Source organism: Canis lupus, chromosome 25 (assembly GCF_048164855.1).
Source record: "Canis lupus baileyi chromosome 25, mCanLup2.hap1, whole genome shotgun sequence".
In the NCBI taxonomy this organism is placed as follows: Eukaryota; Metazoa; Chordata; class Mammalia; order Carnivora; family Canidae; genus Canis; species Canis lupus.
In genome coordinates, this window is record NC_132862.1 from 36,535,904 (window position 1) to 36,552,716 (window position 16,813).

Consider the following 16,813-nt stretch of genomic DNA (forward strand, 5'->3'; position numbering starts at 1 on the left):
CAGAATACTTTCGCTGCTCTCATAAAAACAGAGAAAAATGATTTCAGAAAAAGGCAACAGATTTTGATTAATGTCATAATGTTTACAGATATTTCTTTTCTTGTTTAAACCAAGATTTGTGTATTTATTTATTTGAGAGAGAGAGAGAGAACATGAGTAGGAGGGGCAGAGGAAGAGAGAGAATCTCAAGCAGAATCCGTGCTGAGCATGGAGTGCCACACAGGGCTGGATTTCAAGACCCCTGAGATCATGGCTGGAGCCTAAATCAAGAGTTGGACACTTAACTGACTGTGCCATCAAGGCACTACCAGATATTTATTTTCTTGAAATAAGATCTTGTTACCATTTTCTGTACCCAATGGCCTGTGTATATAATAAATATTACATACATAGCATATATAATAGATGTCACATATATATGCATGTGTTTATAAATATAAACATATATAAATGTATACACATAATATTCACTCTCTTGATTATGGCTGAAGAAGCAAGAAAACTTGAGTGCATAGGGAAATGTCTTAGTGTCATGAGTGCTGTCAGAGGGGGACCTAAGAGATGGCAGTCTCCTCTGTCTGCATCCAAGAGTTGCATAACACCATATCAGCAAGAATGCTGTAACTTCTCAGTTTTACCTCTGACATCAAATGAAAAACTTTCCCTTTTTATGACTTATGTCAAACTGATTCTTTTATATCTCATTAAATGCCCAATATATACCAAACACCGTAGTAGCTAATTTTCTAGTTTATAATATTTTCTTCACAAAACGTTATAAGTTGGATGCTAATATTTTTAATTTACAGATAACAAAGCCAAAGCTCAGTGGAGGTGTGTATGTTTCCCAAAGTGGCACAGTTAACAAACGCTTGAGCTGATATCCAAAGACATTCTGTCATGTATCTAACCTATAAATATTTATTGAACTCCTATGTTTTAGGCACTATTATATACTAGAGACTCATTGTTGAATAAGTTGGCCATGCCCCTGCTCTTAAAGATGTTACTTTCTAGTAAGGGAAATAAATAATAATAATGATGATTTCTTGAGAGAGAGAATGTGAGCAGAAAGGGGCAGAGGGAGAAGGAGAGAATCTTAAACAGGCTTCCCACTGGGCATGGAGCCCAATGGGGGCTCCATCTCCCGACCCTGAGACTATGATCTGAACCAAAATCAATAGTCAGACATTTAACCTTAACCAATTAAGCCATCCAAAGGCCCCAATAATGATTATTTTTTAAACTACTTACATATACATTTACATACATCTAATGAGCTACAAAATTTCAGATGAGAATATGTTTAAGAAAAGAAGAGAGTGAGGTAATAAATTGTGGCAAATGGGAGATAATTTACATAGAGGATTGAGGAAGGTCTAATTGATAAGGTGACATGTGAGGTAATATGAATAAGAAGAAAGTGTCAGGGCACCTGGGTGGCTCAGTGGTTGAGCATCTGCCTTTGGCTCAGGTCATGATCCCAGGGTCCTGGGATCGAGTCCCACATCAGCTCCTGCACAGAGCCTGTTTCTCCCTCTGCCTATGTATCTGCCTCTTTCTCTCTGTGTCTCTCATGAATAAATAAATAAAATCTTAAAAAAAAAAAAGAAAAGAAAGTGTCAAACATGAAAAATCTGAGAGCATAGAGAACAAGAGCAAGGACACAATCCATAAAATTAAGATAAGCTTAAATTTTTCAGGGAACAGAAAAAGGTCAGTGTAGCTGACTTACAGGGAGTAAGAGGGAGAATTGTGAGAGATGACTATTTATCTGTAAAATCTATACTTTTTTTATAATGCTAACCAGGCAAACTGTTCTGGAATATTCGAATTTCAAAAATGGTTGGTGTCCAACTAAGCAAGTTAGATTTTCACAGTAATACAAGAGTCATCAAAAGGGAAAAGTCACATTAGTAAGTTGTAAAACTGGACCATGATTTCTATGGTAGTCCAATGAGCTGTTGAAAACTGCTGTGAATGGGGAAAACACACATGGCAAGGATTATCAGTGTGTGTAAAGATATTTTCTTTCTCTTTCTACCCCACAGACTTGGAAAAGTTCAAATACTGTTGAAGATTTATAGCTATTTTATTATCCTGTTACCATACCCCCAGGACCAGGTTCTTGAGTCTCAAGGTCATAGAAATGAGCACCGAACTCCAGACAAAGAAAGCATGTAGAGTCTATTAGAGATAGCGTATATACAAGGGAGCAACAAGAAGGAGGAATGTCACTTCCAAAAGGGGTAGTGTGTGAGGCTTATAAAGGCTCTCTGCCAAAGGTTGAGGGGCTGGGAGTGGGGAAGCATCCGTTTAGTCCAATGGTCGTTATCTTGTGGTCATTACTTTTCAGTGAACATGAGACAATCACAGTATGGCATGGTCAACATTCTTCTAGGGTTTTCCTGGAAGGTAGAAATACTTGTGCAAGTAGACTTTAAATTGTTACTTCTAATTTTGCCCAACCATTAATCCCTAACAGCTATTATCTCTCATTTATTTGTTTTCCCAGAAGGAGGTATTTGTTGCTAAGAGTACGGAAGCTTTTAATCTCAGACTTTTGCTTCAGACCAGTGGCTTTATAGGAATTAAGTCCCTTTTGCTTTTCCTACACTGTCTCAATCCCATGCATTTTTCACAATAGAATCTGTGTAATTAGTATCAGAGTGTGGACATTAATCCAGATCTCCCAAGTTTAAAAGAATAAACAGAGATCTGATCTCAGTTACTTTCTTCCAAAGAAACTAGCAAAAGTATCAGCTATTTAAGTACTCAACTTGACCCTTCCATCACTCATCTGCAATATTCAAATATGCACTTGCTATCCAGGGGCAGACTACAATCCCACACACATCCTTGAATAGTACTCTATATCTTAGAACTTTTCTGTTTTTCATACATATTCTTTCACTAGTTCATATATATTTATTCATGCATTTATCAAGTATGTACTGTCTGTATTGAGTACATACTAGATTCCAATTACTACATCAGGTGTTCAAAACACAGAAGAGACAAGCCAGAAGAAGTTCTTTCCCCCACACAGCTTAAAGTCTAGTAAGGAAAGTAGATGATGAACAATGGTATGATATTAGATATCACCAAGTAATATAAAGAAAGACAAAGGCATATGGTGGCATAGAGCATGAGGTTCTGTTTACACATAGAAGGTTAGTGAAGACCTTTCTGGGTAGATCACAGTTGAATACTGAATAAAATGAGTTGAAGTGAATAAAATGAGAACAAGACTTGCAAGTAGATGGAAGAAGAGCATTTTAGAGAAAATGCAAAGATTCTGTAATGGGAGTAAGCTTGTCATTTTTGTGATATAGCAGAGGTTATCACTGGAGAGGATAGTGACTAATAGGGAAAATGGCAGAAGAGGCAGCTAGGGGCCAGATCATGGACCTTCTCAACTATCAGAAGGTCTCTGGATTTTATGGTAATTTTGATAAGAAATTTTTAAGGGGGAGGAGATGAACATCTCACCAAAGTGATATGATGTAATTATAAAACAACCCTTTTTGCTGTTATGTGGAAAACATAGGAAAAATGACTGAAAAAAATGGAGAAGTGAAGAGAGCCCTTAAAACCAACATGTCCCTCTTCATGTCTGAACTTAATAAGTAAATATGATGGCCCAACTAAGCTACAGCAGATTATAGTTCCCAACCCACCTAGAGATAACACTTCCACAAAGGCTTTACTCTGAAAGCACGTTGTCTCTATAAAAGTGATATTAATGATAAAAATTCTGGCAGCAAGATGGGTAACTAGAGTGGTGTTTCACTCCCCTCCTTAAATCACCGCACACAGAAATTCTGCCTTCTTAGCTCAGCGGGATAGTATTGATACCATGGTGATATATTTTTTATAATAACCATACTCCAAATGTCTGACACCTCAGAGACACAGGAAAATCAATATCTAATATAGGGGAAATTTAGAGTAAATAAAACATTAGAGGAAATAAGGGAAATCTAAATGACAGTAAAATATGACCAAAAAATTGACAGGAGATAAATGAAACAGATAATTTAAGATAAACAATTTTAGAACATAGAAAGGAAGTTCCAGACCACAAGGTTTCTATTTCCTTGAAGCAAGTATGTGCTAAATGATACCTTAAAAGAACTACTCCCCAGGGAAATGTTGAATGATACCCTTCTGGCAGCCAATTTTTAGATTCCTAAATAAAATTCTTCCAGAGTGGAGAAAGATTCATGAGGACAGAGATCTTAAAATTCCTGTTTAACAATAAATCTTCTAGCCCCTTGGGGCACCCGGTTGGCTTAGTTAGTTAAGTGTCTTACTTCTGCTCAGTTCATGATCTCAGAGTCCTGGGACTGAGCCCCAGATGGGGGGGGGGGGGGTCCCTGCTCAGCAGGGATCCTGCTTCTCCCTCTCCTCCTCTTCACTCTCTCTCTCTCTCTCTCTCAAATATACAAATAAAAATCTTTTTTAAAAAGTCCTCTAGCACCAAGCAGTGTCATGTCCACAGTGCATGCTCAATAAATATTAGTTGATAATTTTAAAAATGAGTGAGATTTCAAGGGAAATATTATTCTCCAATTACTTACACCTCAAAGGATAGGAATCCTTAACTTTTAATTCTTTATGTAATTATGCTGCCTTCTAAACTATTTGTGTTTTTCACAAATTTAGATATAGATGCCTCAGATTCTGGGAAAATCCAGCTTGTCTCTTCATTCTACATGTACAGTTGTGAGAAAGCACATTTCAGACAACAGGGAAAACCCGCAGCTTACCACAATAACACATTGTAAATTGGGCCGATGGAGCATACATTAAAGAGAACTGATGTAGTTGAGTGGTTAGGAGGCAAGAGGAAGGGGGTGGAGACAATATAACTGAATATAAATGCTGAGCTATCTCACAGAGTCAGAGACTGAACAAGAGCTCCAGCAGAGACTTTTGCTGTAGATTGGCTTGACCTGGGATTAACCAGGGAATCTTGACTAGAACAATGATGAATTCTGAAGATGGTTGCATAACAGAGAATAGCTCCTTGCATCCGGAGAAAGGACAACAAAGTAAGTCAGACCCTATTTGTTGTATACTGGTAACAAAGCGCTCTCCCCCCGCACCCCCGCCGCCCTGCTCCACTCTCTCTCTCTTTCTCTTTCAACTATCTATCTGTCTTCCATCTATCTATCATCTGATATATAACAGTAGTTTAAAAAATAAGTCTTTGTCTTTAGAAACACTTGATTACATTTTACTTTAGTGCAGGTGAAGGAGAATATGGGGATAAGTAAATACCTATCTATGAAAAGATAGGATACCTGAGACATGAGAGGAAGCCACAAATATGGATTTCTGAAGATCTTTAGAGATCTCTTTCTTTGTTTCAGTTTATATCACATCAATTCTTCAGATTTAATTAGAAAACTCCCTGCACTGGCCCAGTGCATTCGCCGCCATTTTCCATATCCATCCGTACATGCTCCAGAAAGCATTTGCCTCTTTTTAGAACAATTCTGTTTTCCCCATAACCAATTACATTCTTTACTGCCTTCACCTTGTGTCTCTGAATGCTTTCTGTTTGCTTCATCTTGTGTTCTCATGACAGCATCCTCCAGTTGCCGAGAATGAAAATTGCTTCCAATTTTTGAGAGAATAGCCATACGCATATCTGAACATTTACCAGTTCAGAGGTAATTTCTGAGGAGAATGTCATGAAAAATTATTGAAAGTACAAACTTCTGCTTCTGTACTCTCCACGGAACTTTTCATTTCATCATTCCATTTCACCCTTTAAATCACTGGCTTCAAATTCTACGAGAATCATACATGGTTCTTCCTTTCTTTTGTTTTCATCAAAATTCATCAAAATATGATCATCTTAGCTATTTACCTTTTCTCTCTTCTATTCGTCTGTTCTGTCCACAGACTTATTTCCTATTACTTGAATGCTCCCATTGTTTTTCCTATAAGGTGCTTCTGTGAGGTTTTCTTGATTTGTTCCATTTATTAATCTTCTGCTCTAATTGAGGTATTCCAAAACACTAGTATATAGGAGAGACAGTTTACTTATAAGCAAAGTTATCCAGTGATAAAGGGATATGTTATGAACAGCAGAGCTGAACAATCTGGAGGAAGGAATTGTTTTCTGAGTGTCTTTCCATTAGACTGGTTTATGCTAAAAAGACATCAATCTTTTCTGATAAAGCCATCTTTCACCTAAGAACACAAAATCTAGTGTGGATAACAAGTGCAAGCCGCACAGATTTCTGGTAGCTAGGTAACCATACTTCTATGGCCCAGTTGAGCTGCTGAAAAGAAGAAATGTATATAATAATAAAACTACTCAATAAGTAAAAAGCATAGTTAAAAGAAGAAGGACCTAATTCAGTAATCCTCAACTTTTTCTGAGCTCATCCAATATTCTGTTGAATGTTTAGTTTATGCTGCCCTTGTGGTTGCTTTATTAGTATAAACAATCCTTGGGCATCACCTTTGGATGACTCAATATATAATTGTGGATTTATTTTCAGTTTCTTCAGTAATGAACAAGGCCCATAATCAGAGCGGAAGTATGCTGTTGGGGGAGTGTTTTGTCACCTAGGTGATATTTCAAACTGTGAGTAACAATAGCCCTCACTAATGGAAAACAAATGTACAGTCTGAGAATCATCTCCAGTTTGCCCACTGGGTAAACCAATAGACTGAGGTGGCTCTGAGTCCATGAACTATCTGGATGAGTTAGTGTTTGCTGAGGAAATAGAACTGGTACTGCACTGAGTCTAAGCAGCATGATTGACCCTCACATGGAGAGAAGTGAAACTAGACAGACAGCTCTGAACTTGCTACACTATCTACAAAGGGCTGCTTCCGGTGATAGTTGTATACTGGTGAGAAAAGGAAGGTTTGCTTTGAGAAGCTGCAAGAAAAAGAACTGTCCAGAAGCAAAGTAAAGTCTTCTCTTGCAAAACCAGAATGCAGACCTAGGCTGGGAAAAACAATTCCTAGAAGCAAAAACTGATTTGATAACCAGTAAACAGTGCAATTTTTTGCGCTCTCTTTGTTCAGTTTAACTTTAGAGAAATATTTCAAGGAACAGAAATATAAGAATATGTTTGCATTTGAGGCCATTTTGCATGGTAAATCCTAATATCATTCATGGCCTTTTACATTTCAATTTTTGAGAACATAATAAGGAACTATATATGTCTTGTGAGGACAAATTTTTAAAAATCTTGAGAGCTCATCCTAACAAAAATCAAATTCAGACTGGTCACAAAATCCCCTTCTCTCCTTCACCATTATTTATTTGTATTCTAAAACAGGTATTCTTCTAGTTTTTTATAAACTAAGAATCATCATTACATCATATTCATATTCCACAAAAAATATTTCTTATTGGTGAAATCAAATTTTTACTTTGTTTCAGCATTATATGGAAGGTAAATGAAATAACTTTCTCCTAACATTTGTTGTTTAATATTGTTATATTTCTTCTATCATTTTAACTTCTCTTGAAAAATTCAAATATTTAACTTTTCATTCATATATCATTTTTAATTGAGGTATAATTACATATAATGGATGCATAAATCATAAGTATGCAGTTTAATGAATTATAAGAACTCCAATCAACATTTGAAATTTTGAAAGTTCCCCGTGTTTCTTTCTGGTCAAATTACTTTTCCTACACACTTAAAAGCAATTACTTTTCTGATTTCTGTCACCATAGTTTAGTTCAAATATTCTTTCTCTTTTTTTTTTTTGAGTATTGTTAACACATATAGTTACAATATTTTCAGGTGTACAACATAGAAATGCTACATCCCTTTATGTTATGCTATGCTCACCACAAGTGTCACTACTGTCATCTTACAACACTACTATAGTATCACTGACTATAATCCCTATGCAATGCCTTTCATCCCTGTGATTTATTCATTCCGTAACGGGAAGCCTGTGTCTTCCATCCCCCTTCACCCATACTCCCATCCTCCTCCCCTGTGACAACAATCATTTTGTTCTCTGTATTTGTAGGTCTGATTCTGTTTGTTGTTTGTTCCTTCATTGTTTTTGTTTTTAGATTCCACATGTGAATGAAATCATATGGTATTTATTTGCCTTTCTCAGTCTGACGAATTTCACTTGTTTTTCGGCTATTCTTGAATGTCATATAAATGGAAATATATAGCATATGGTGTAGCTGCATTTTCTTTACTCAACTTTTTTTTTTGAGATTCATGCATTTTGTTGCATTTATTAGTTTTCTTAATTGCTAAACAGCGTTCAGATTACCATAATTTGTCCTTATTCTTGTTGGTGGATATGTGGGTTATGTCTAAGATTTGTGTCTTAAGAATAAAGCTGCTATGAACATTCTTGTTTTATACAAGTCAAATCGCTGGAACATGGGATAGGTATATATTTAATTGTATAAAAAAGGCTTTTCAAAATTATTTTTCTATTTTACTCTCCCATGAGTAGTATATGAAAATTTCAATTGCTTCATATCTGTAACAACTTTACCAAAAAAATCAATCTTTTTAAAAATTTTCTGTCATGCTAGTTGTAGCTATTTATAAATCAATTCAGTATTTTTTAATTCATTATTCACATCTATTGCCTATATGTCATATCTCTTAAACAGTACCTACAGAGTGCTTAAAGGATTGTGCTTAGGTTGTCCCATTTTATATGTCTTCTAGGATAATCAGATATTTAATAAATGTTCTTGTGATTCAAACAATAAAATTATGATATACTTAGAATTTTTGTAGCTGCTAAGTGCATGGATTGAGGAGATATTTTATGATCTCATTATTATTTCTGGATTGTTTCACTATCTTAATTCACTCAATACTTGGGGGCAATTAACATAAATTTAATATAAGAACATAAGGAGGCATTAAAGTGTAAATGCCTCAGAAGAATATCGAATGTCTCTTTCTCACTTCTACAGTCGGCTTGAATTCATCATCAACTTTCTCTCTTCAGATCAGGCTGCCAGCCCTCATTTTGCAACACAGCATGAAGGATCCCTTCAAGTTCCTATCCCATGTGCTGTTGTGAATGTGGTCCTCATCACTGTTTTAATCATAGCTCTCATTGCTTTATCAGGTGAGTCTGTACTTCATGAGTTCATTTAGTCTCTACTGTTAGCATTCACGTCCAGCTGAAATCAACAGGGATTACTTGGTCTAATTAATGAGAAATTCTGATTAATTTTGAATAATCCCAATTTATATACATGGTTGAAAATACTAAATATAATTCCATATTCCTTAAATGATCAATGCAGTACTTTTCTGAGTTCTCCAGCACTTCTTTACAAGTATTGAAAATGTCTGTGTTTTATAAATTATTGTAGAAGAAAATTACATTTGAGCAGATTTTATACTCTGAAATGAAAGGGGCTGATTTGGATTCTAAATAAATAATCATTTAGTTAGGGGAAAAATGTGGGCTTCTCATTCATTGTTAACAGAAAAAAAAATATTATCTAAGCTATAGATTAATCAGGATTTGATTAGTCTTTTGTCTTTTATCTCCAAGGCCACAAATGGTGGTTATGAATAATTTAAAATATATCTAGAATCTCCCAAAGAGTTGATTATGATATGTTTTTCAAAACATACAGCAATACCAAGATATATTTGTGTTTAAAAACATGAAATTTTATGATTTTATAAAACATCTTCAGCCAGAGATCTTTCCATATTCTGAATTACTTCCCTGCAAATTATTCTGTCCTTTATCTCCCAATATAGTGTTATACTGCTTGCATTTGAATTTATAATGCTCTGTCCCCTGTCTAGTCCAAAGACTACTTGAAAGATTTTCTATTTCCCCATCTCTTTCTGATATAATGGCCCAAGAAATTCCCTCTTATTTCTTATATCCTAACAATAATGATTAGGCACAATAAGAAATTAGATAAGGTGAGAACCTGCCTTCTTGCTCTTCTCAGAATTTGCTCCTTATCTTTCATCCTTGGCATTGTCACCTAACACTGCACAGCATCCCCTGAACTAATTTGCACACTGTGTGTATTTAGTTTCTTTTGTTACTAAAACAAATCACTTTCCTGTTCACAGTGGGCCAGTACAATTGTCCAGATCCAGATATATCCCTAGTGCCATCAAATAGCCGTGTTTCTTCATGCTCTGATGATTGGATTGGATACCAGAGGAAATGCTATTTTATTTCTACTGAAACGAAGAACTGGACACTGGCCCAAAAATTTTGCTACAAACAGGGTGCTACTCTTGCGTTCATTGATTCTGAAAAGGACATGGTAAGATAGTATTCCAAAACAATTTCATAAAAATATTGCTATTTTTTAATATAGATAATCTGTGATTTCTTTCTGTTTCCTTCTGAGTTAAGACATTATGCCTATCTCCCTTGCAGGAAAATTTAGTCACAAAAAGCCATATGATCAGTCTGAGGTCACAATCAGGGTTCAATTTAATCTTGTAAATTTGATTTGATCATTTAACATCAAAGGCCAAAAATCCAAATGAACTGCTCCTAAATAGAGCTAATAAGTGATCAGCTTAGCTATCATTTCTTAAACTGCAGCTTCTGAGAAACAGGATTGATTTATATAATTAATATATAAATTATTTATAATATAATATAATTAATTATATACTCACCCAGAAGGGTTGTTTAACATGCATCTCCTTTGTGCTTTCCTCAAGATCTTTTTAAAACGATATGTGGGTAGAGTTAAACATTGGATTGCTCTGAAAAATGAAGATGGTCAGACATGGAAATGGTCAAATGGCAGAGAATTTAGCAACTGGTAAGTTTCAAGATGTGTCTTTATCTTCCCCAGAATGACAGTTCAGGGAAGCCATTTTCCTTTCAAAGCACTGTTGTATATGATGGTTGTGCCCTTGATGAGCAGAGCTTTATCAATCTGTTTTGTATGCTTATGGTCTTTCAAATTCTTTAAAGAAGGGTTTTGATATTGCCATTTTTTTTCTTTTTATCTACTTGGAAGTCATACAATAAATGCTTCTAGTAATTTTATCTCAGCACATTTTAGTGTGAATAATAGTTTCAGAAATATTCCAGAAATAGTTATTATGATGCAAAAAGAAAAATCCAACATTTCCAATCTCATATATATTTCTCCTGAGAGGCTGATTTTTTAGAAAAATTCCCTTTTACTCTTTCCCAGTTCTCATCCCCACAGGGATGCAGCATAAAATATCTAATAGCAAATTAGAAGCTTCTATGAACCTAATAGAAAGCTTGTCCCAAAATGGGAAATGTTGACTTTAATTTTATTACCTGTAATCGATTTACATTTTAACATTTGAAGGATATTTTATATCCTTAAATTTAGTGTTAACCTTACCACCTGAAAACTCAGTATTGAATAAATTTCTAGCTATCTAAATAGTTTTATAATAATTACTGATATGGAAAATAAATTCAAGTTGCTAGAAAAGAAATTTTTAATATGTGTCTTATGGTACTATACAAGTAAATTGGCTTCAGGAGCTGTAAGCCCTCTAAAATTGTATGTATGATGATTGATTGTGTATACTTTCCGAAAATTGTTTCTCCAGGGGTTTGTTAACTCAGAAGTAACCCAAGAGTCACTCCTCTGGTGGTATGCCAACCAGATAAATGGAACTCTTTCCCTTAGATTTGTATCTTCCTTCCACATATCCTTTCTTTCCATTCTCACCTACTGATTAGTAGTATCGACAAATTAGTTTATGGTTACTTGACCAGCTGACTTGTTTCATGACCAGCTGACTTGTTTCATGATCACTTACTAAGCAAAACTTCAGAGGCTACCATTGCAAAGTTCATTCTAATGTAACTGAATGGAAATGATGAACAGAAAAGAACTCTAAATTTATTTATTGTCTGACAGGCTCAACCTTACTGGATTTGAGAACTGTACATTTATGAATAGTACAGAGGTCAGCAGTACAGCGTGTGAAAATAATTTACACTGGATATGTAGCAAATCCTCCAAATAAGGAGGAAACATATTTGCTTACAGACTATTATAATATGGAACTCAAAGAAATTTGTGTTGACGGATGTCGCTCTATGGTCAGATATTTTCCACAAAGACTTTGTGAAAAAATTATGTCTTATTTCGGAAACCTTCAAAACAAGACTATGGGAAAAAAGGAAGAGAAGTTCCGGGAATATCTGCATTGTGGAACACTCCTGCCAGGAGCTGAAAAAGTCACAGGTTTACTGCTCATTACATCCAAGGAGAAGATGCACTTTATATTTCATAGAACTTAGAAATAATAAAATAACTAGGCTTAAAGGTATTATTTATTGTTGAATGACTACCAAAACTGAGTGTGTATTTGCACTATTTGAAGATGTTAAATGGTGATATTAAAAACCGAATGTAAACATTAAAAAGTTTAACTGGTAGCATGGACATTTAGTGCTTCTTTATGTAGCATTTTACGGAGATACAGACAAAAGCAAAAGATGTAAGGAATATTTGTGAAACAGATAAAAATATTTGAAAATGTGCAATATGTGATGTTGTAAATTCCTGTCAGGAAAACTTCTGTTCAAACTTGGAGTAATAATAGTCTTATCTGACTATCAATGTGTACCTTTTTCAATCAATTCTATCATGTGCAATGCTTCTTATGAAGTATTTTCTGAGTGCAATAGTGTTTCTCTGTCTTTTGTATTCAGTGCCATTATAAGCTGATTTTATGTGTGTTAAAATAAAAGAATCAACAAAATGGTTTCTAAGAAGTGTTCATTCCTTCAAAATACACTAAAAATTACATATCACACTAGAAATCAGAAAACAGAATACTATAACATTTTTTAAACTTATCTATACTAAAAACTTATCTTTGTTTTAAAGATGTTCAAACAACTGTTAAAAACTGTTTTAGTTGGTGCTTTTTGAATCGTTTTCATATGTATTTCCAAAGGGCTATACTTTTTTTCTGTATGGCAGATGCTAGTAAATATTCTAATTGACTTGGGAGGAATATATGTCATTTAAAAATTTTTTGACTCTACTATTTTCTTCCTTTGTGTAATGATTCACCCCCCTTATACTAAAGAGGCATAGAGAAACTAGGAGCCACCTACATGCATTTTGAGAGGTTGTGTTTATATTTTTTTTTTTAAAACAACCTTTTTTTTTTTTTAATTTTTTTAAATTTATTTATGATAGGCAAACAGTGAGAGAGAGAGAGGCAGAGACACAGGCAGAGGGAGAAGCAGGCTCCATACACCGGGAGCCTGACGTGGGATTTGATCCTGGGTCTCCAGGATCGCGCCCTGGGCCAAAGGCAGGCGCCAAACCGCTGCGCCACACAGGGATCCCGAGAGGTTGTGTTTATAAAGCTCATCTTCTTTCCAATAAAAAAATAACAGGTCCTCATAACTGATGCTCTGAAAGCATCTTGTTCAATTCTGAAGTGCCAGACTTATTTTAGCTATTTACACAAAGTAATCCATGACGAAGAAACAAGGTGCTACATTAATCTCTAGAACTTCAGTCAGGGGATCCCTGGGTGGTGCAGCGGTTTAGCGCCTGCCTTTGGCCCAGGGCGCAATCCTGGAGACTCGGAATCGAATCCCACGTCGGGCTCCCGGTGCATGGAGCCTGCTTCTCCCTCTGCCTGTGTCTCTGCCTCTCTCTCTCTCTCTCTCTCTCTCTCTCTCTCTGTGTGTGACTATCATAAATAAATAAAAATTAAAAAAAAAAAAAAGAACTTCAGTCAGGAAAAATTCGGTTCCCTTCACAATTGTTTTATGAATGTGTTTCACAATATTCTTCTCTGAAAGCTAAAGTATATTTCACATTATTCTTTTCCAAATGCTTCTCTGAATGCTATTCTATACCTCTATATTATTATCATTAGTATGGCATATTGAAAAGAAATGTTGATTCCAGGTATTGCTTAGTGATAAAAAATATAGAGGTTTCCTCATCTCCATGTCCTTCAATTCCCACAGCTGTAACATGAAACAAATGGCCTTCAGACTCTAGTATCCTATCATGAATGACAATAATGTGCTCCTGAGTCACATTAGAAAGCAATGTCTTGTGATTCATGTGTTATGAAATGTGTAAGTGGAAAGTGTCGCTAAAGGCCGGAAAACAAGAGAAATATTGCCTGTTTTATCTCTGCCATTCCCTATTTGCCCAGCTGTTTTAGTTAGCATTAGTTAGAAATTTACTCAAAATTGGGTAGAAATTAAATTAGTTAATATATGGAAATGAACTTAGAATAGAACCTGGCTCAAAGTGACATGTTAACTTTTAGTGATGATTGTTATAAATGGGAACATTATGTCATTAAATTTCTAGTATTGGCATAAAGCAGCATTTTTACATAATATGTGTATTTCTACATAGCCTTGTCTTTCTTTTTGAAGAGGCTATTTGTAAAACAAACAATAAAGTAAACAATTACATTATGGTAGTGATGAAGTATATAGTAGGAAAGGTGTAGTGTGCTGTGGAAGGATATTCCAGATATATCACTTGATTTGCTCCTATGTTCAAGCTTTGGCTAATTTTTAAAATGTTGAATTTTAGGCTATATTCACCTTAGATAATTATGTTAATATGTAGTGAAGGTAACTACCAGTTACCTGTATTTTATTTGGCTTTTACAATATAATGGCAATTCCCTCCTCTGAAAAAGGTAACAGTTCAACTGGTTATTTCACATAAATATAGGGATTCAATAAAATTAGAAACATTTTTAAAATGATTGAATGCTATTGAAATATTAGATCCTACAATGAATATTGATTTGATTCAAAGTTTTTGTGATAGTAATACAGAAATTTTCTTTCTAATCTTGTTCCTAATTTTCATAATTTTGACTAGATTTTAATACATGAAAATCTATCATAGCTGAGATTAAAATGCTAATAAAATTCTAGAGAAACCTTTGGAATACAGTTTTTAAATACTTATCAAAAACCCTAAAAAGATTCCATGTTTCTTTTGATGTGACAATTTTGGGAGGAGGATGGAGGACTTTCAAGGAATAATCTCTGATGTTCAAGACATAACCACAAAAATGTTTATTAAAGAGTTATTTTTACTGGTGATAAATTGGAAATCACTTAATGGTCCAAAATTAAAGATTTGGTTAAGTAAGTATGATTCTACCACATGATGAAATAATATGACAACAATGAAAGATAACAATAAAAGAGAATATTTAGGTATATGGGGGAATATGCACACTATTATTAAGCCAGGCAAAATAATACAGCCAGTAAGTCTCCATCCTTTCAAATATTAAATAGAAATACATATGCTTAAAAAAAAATAAAAAAAATAAATAAAAATAAAATAAAATAAAATAAAAAGAAATACATATGCTTTGAGTTTTTATATGCTTAAAGAGAGAAAATTACAAACGTAAACACCATGCTTTTCCCTGAGGAATAGGAGTAAAGATAACATTTCTTCTTTATGTTTCTTTATAGTTTCAAGGTATTGTATAAGAAAAATTTATATTTTAAATAAGCTTAAATATGGTATCATTAAAGTAGTAATCTTATTATTTAAAGTCCAACTCTATTTTCTGGTGACCATTCATAAATATGAACAATTAATTTGCTTTGAAACAGACCCATAAATACAGAAAACCAACTGATGGTTGCGGAAGAGAGGGGATGGTGGGGTGGGCAAAACAGGTGAAGGATAGTGGGGGCTACCGGCTTCCAGTTACGGAATGGACAAGTCACCAGGATGGAAGGCGCCGCACAGGGAATGCAGTCAACGGTATTGTGCTAGCACTGCGTGGTGACAGATGGTAGCTACACTTGTGGTGAGCAGAGCATAACGTATTGAGTTGTCAAATCACTATGTTGTACACCCAAAACTAATGTAACTTTGTGCATCAACTATACGTCAATAAAGGAAAGAAATAAAATAAGTTGTGTTTCAAGAATCTCCTCTACCCTGAAGGAACGCCCAATTCCCCCAATGTTATGGGCATTCGCAAGCTGCAGTGTCATCTAGTGGCTGGATAAAATTACTGCCGTTTTGTTTCATTTTGTTTCTTGGTCCAAAAGACGTGTTTAACCTGAAAAAACTTGTAGTTTTGTTTTCCTTTTTAAACACAGTTTAAAGTGCGTGGGTAGTATAATCAAGTTTATGTATTTCCTTATAAAGATATCACATCTAATTCTGCTCCAAGTACAAACCAAGGACATGATCTACATGGCAAATGATAATACCTAACATGTATCTTTATGATTTAGTTTGTTTCTTGTTCCAGATTTATTTGAGGTATAAATAGTATACAAAAAAAAAAAACCTGCACATGATTAATCGATACAATTTGGTGAGTTCAGTCACATGCATATACTCATGCTACCATCACCACAATCAAGGTGATAAACCTATCCATCACCTCCCAAAGTTTCCTTGTGTTCTCTTGGGTTTTGTTTGTGTTTCAAGATTACAACAAAAGATCTAACCTCTTAATGAATTCAGTAAAGTTCTACGATACAAAAATCAACATACAAATATCTCTTGCATTTCTATACACCTACAACAAACAAAAAGAAATTTTAAAAACCCCAGTTACAATAGTTCCAAAAATAATATAAAACTTAGAAATAAACCTAACCAAAAAAATGTGGACACCTTAAACATTGGAAACTTGAAAACACTGATGAAAGAAATTATAGCACATACAAATATATTCTGTAGTCATGGATTGGAAGAATTAATGTTGTCAAAAGGTCCATACAACCCAAAACAATCTACAAGTTCAGTGCAATCCTTATGAAAATCCTAAAGACATATTGTACAGAAATAGAAGAAAAA

At 34.6% G+C, this 16,813-nt stretch overlaps 1 protein-coding gene across 1 annotated transcript; it reads left to right on the forward strand.

The window, feature by feature from the left end:
* Positions 1-4,892: 4,892 nt before the first annotated feature.
* Positions 4,893-12,734, forward strand: CD69 (CD69 molecule). Its single transcript, XM_072799088.1, has 5 exons — positions 4,893-5,057; positions 8,983-9,105; positions 10,083-10,282; positions 10,692-10,795; positions 11,885-12,734. Exons 1-5 carry the CDS (start codon positions 4,991-4,993, stop codon positions 11,991-11,993), a joined length of 603 nt encoding a protein of 200 aa, XP_072655189.1. The 5' UTR covers positions 4,893-4,990; the 3' UTR covers positions 11,994-12,734.
* Positions 12,735-16,813: the final 4,079 nt, after the last annotated feature.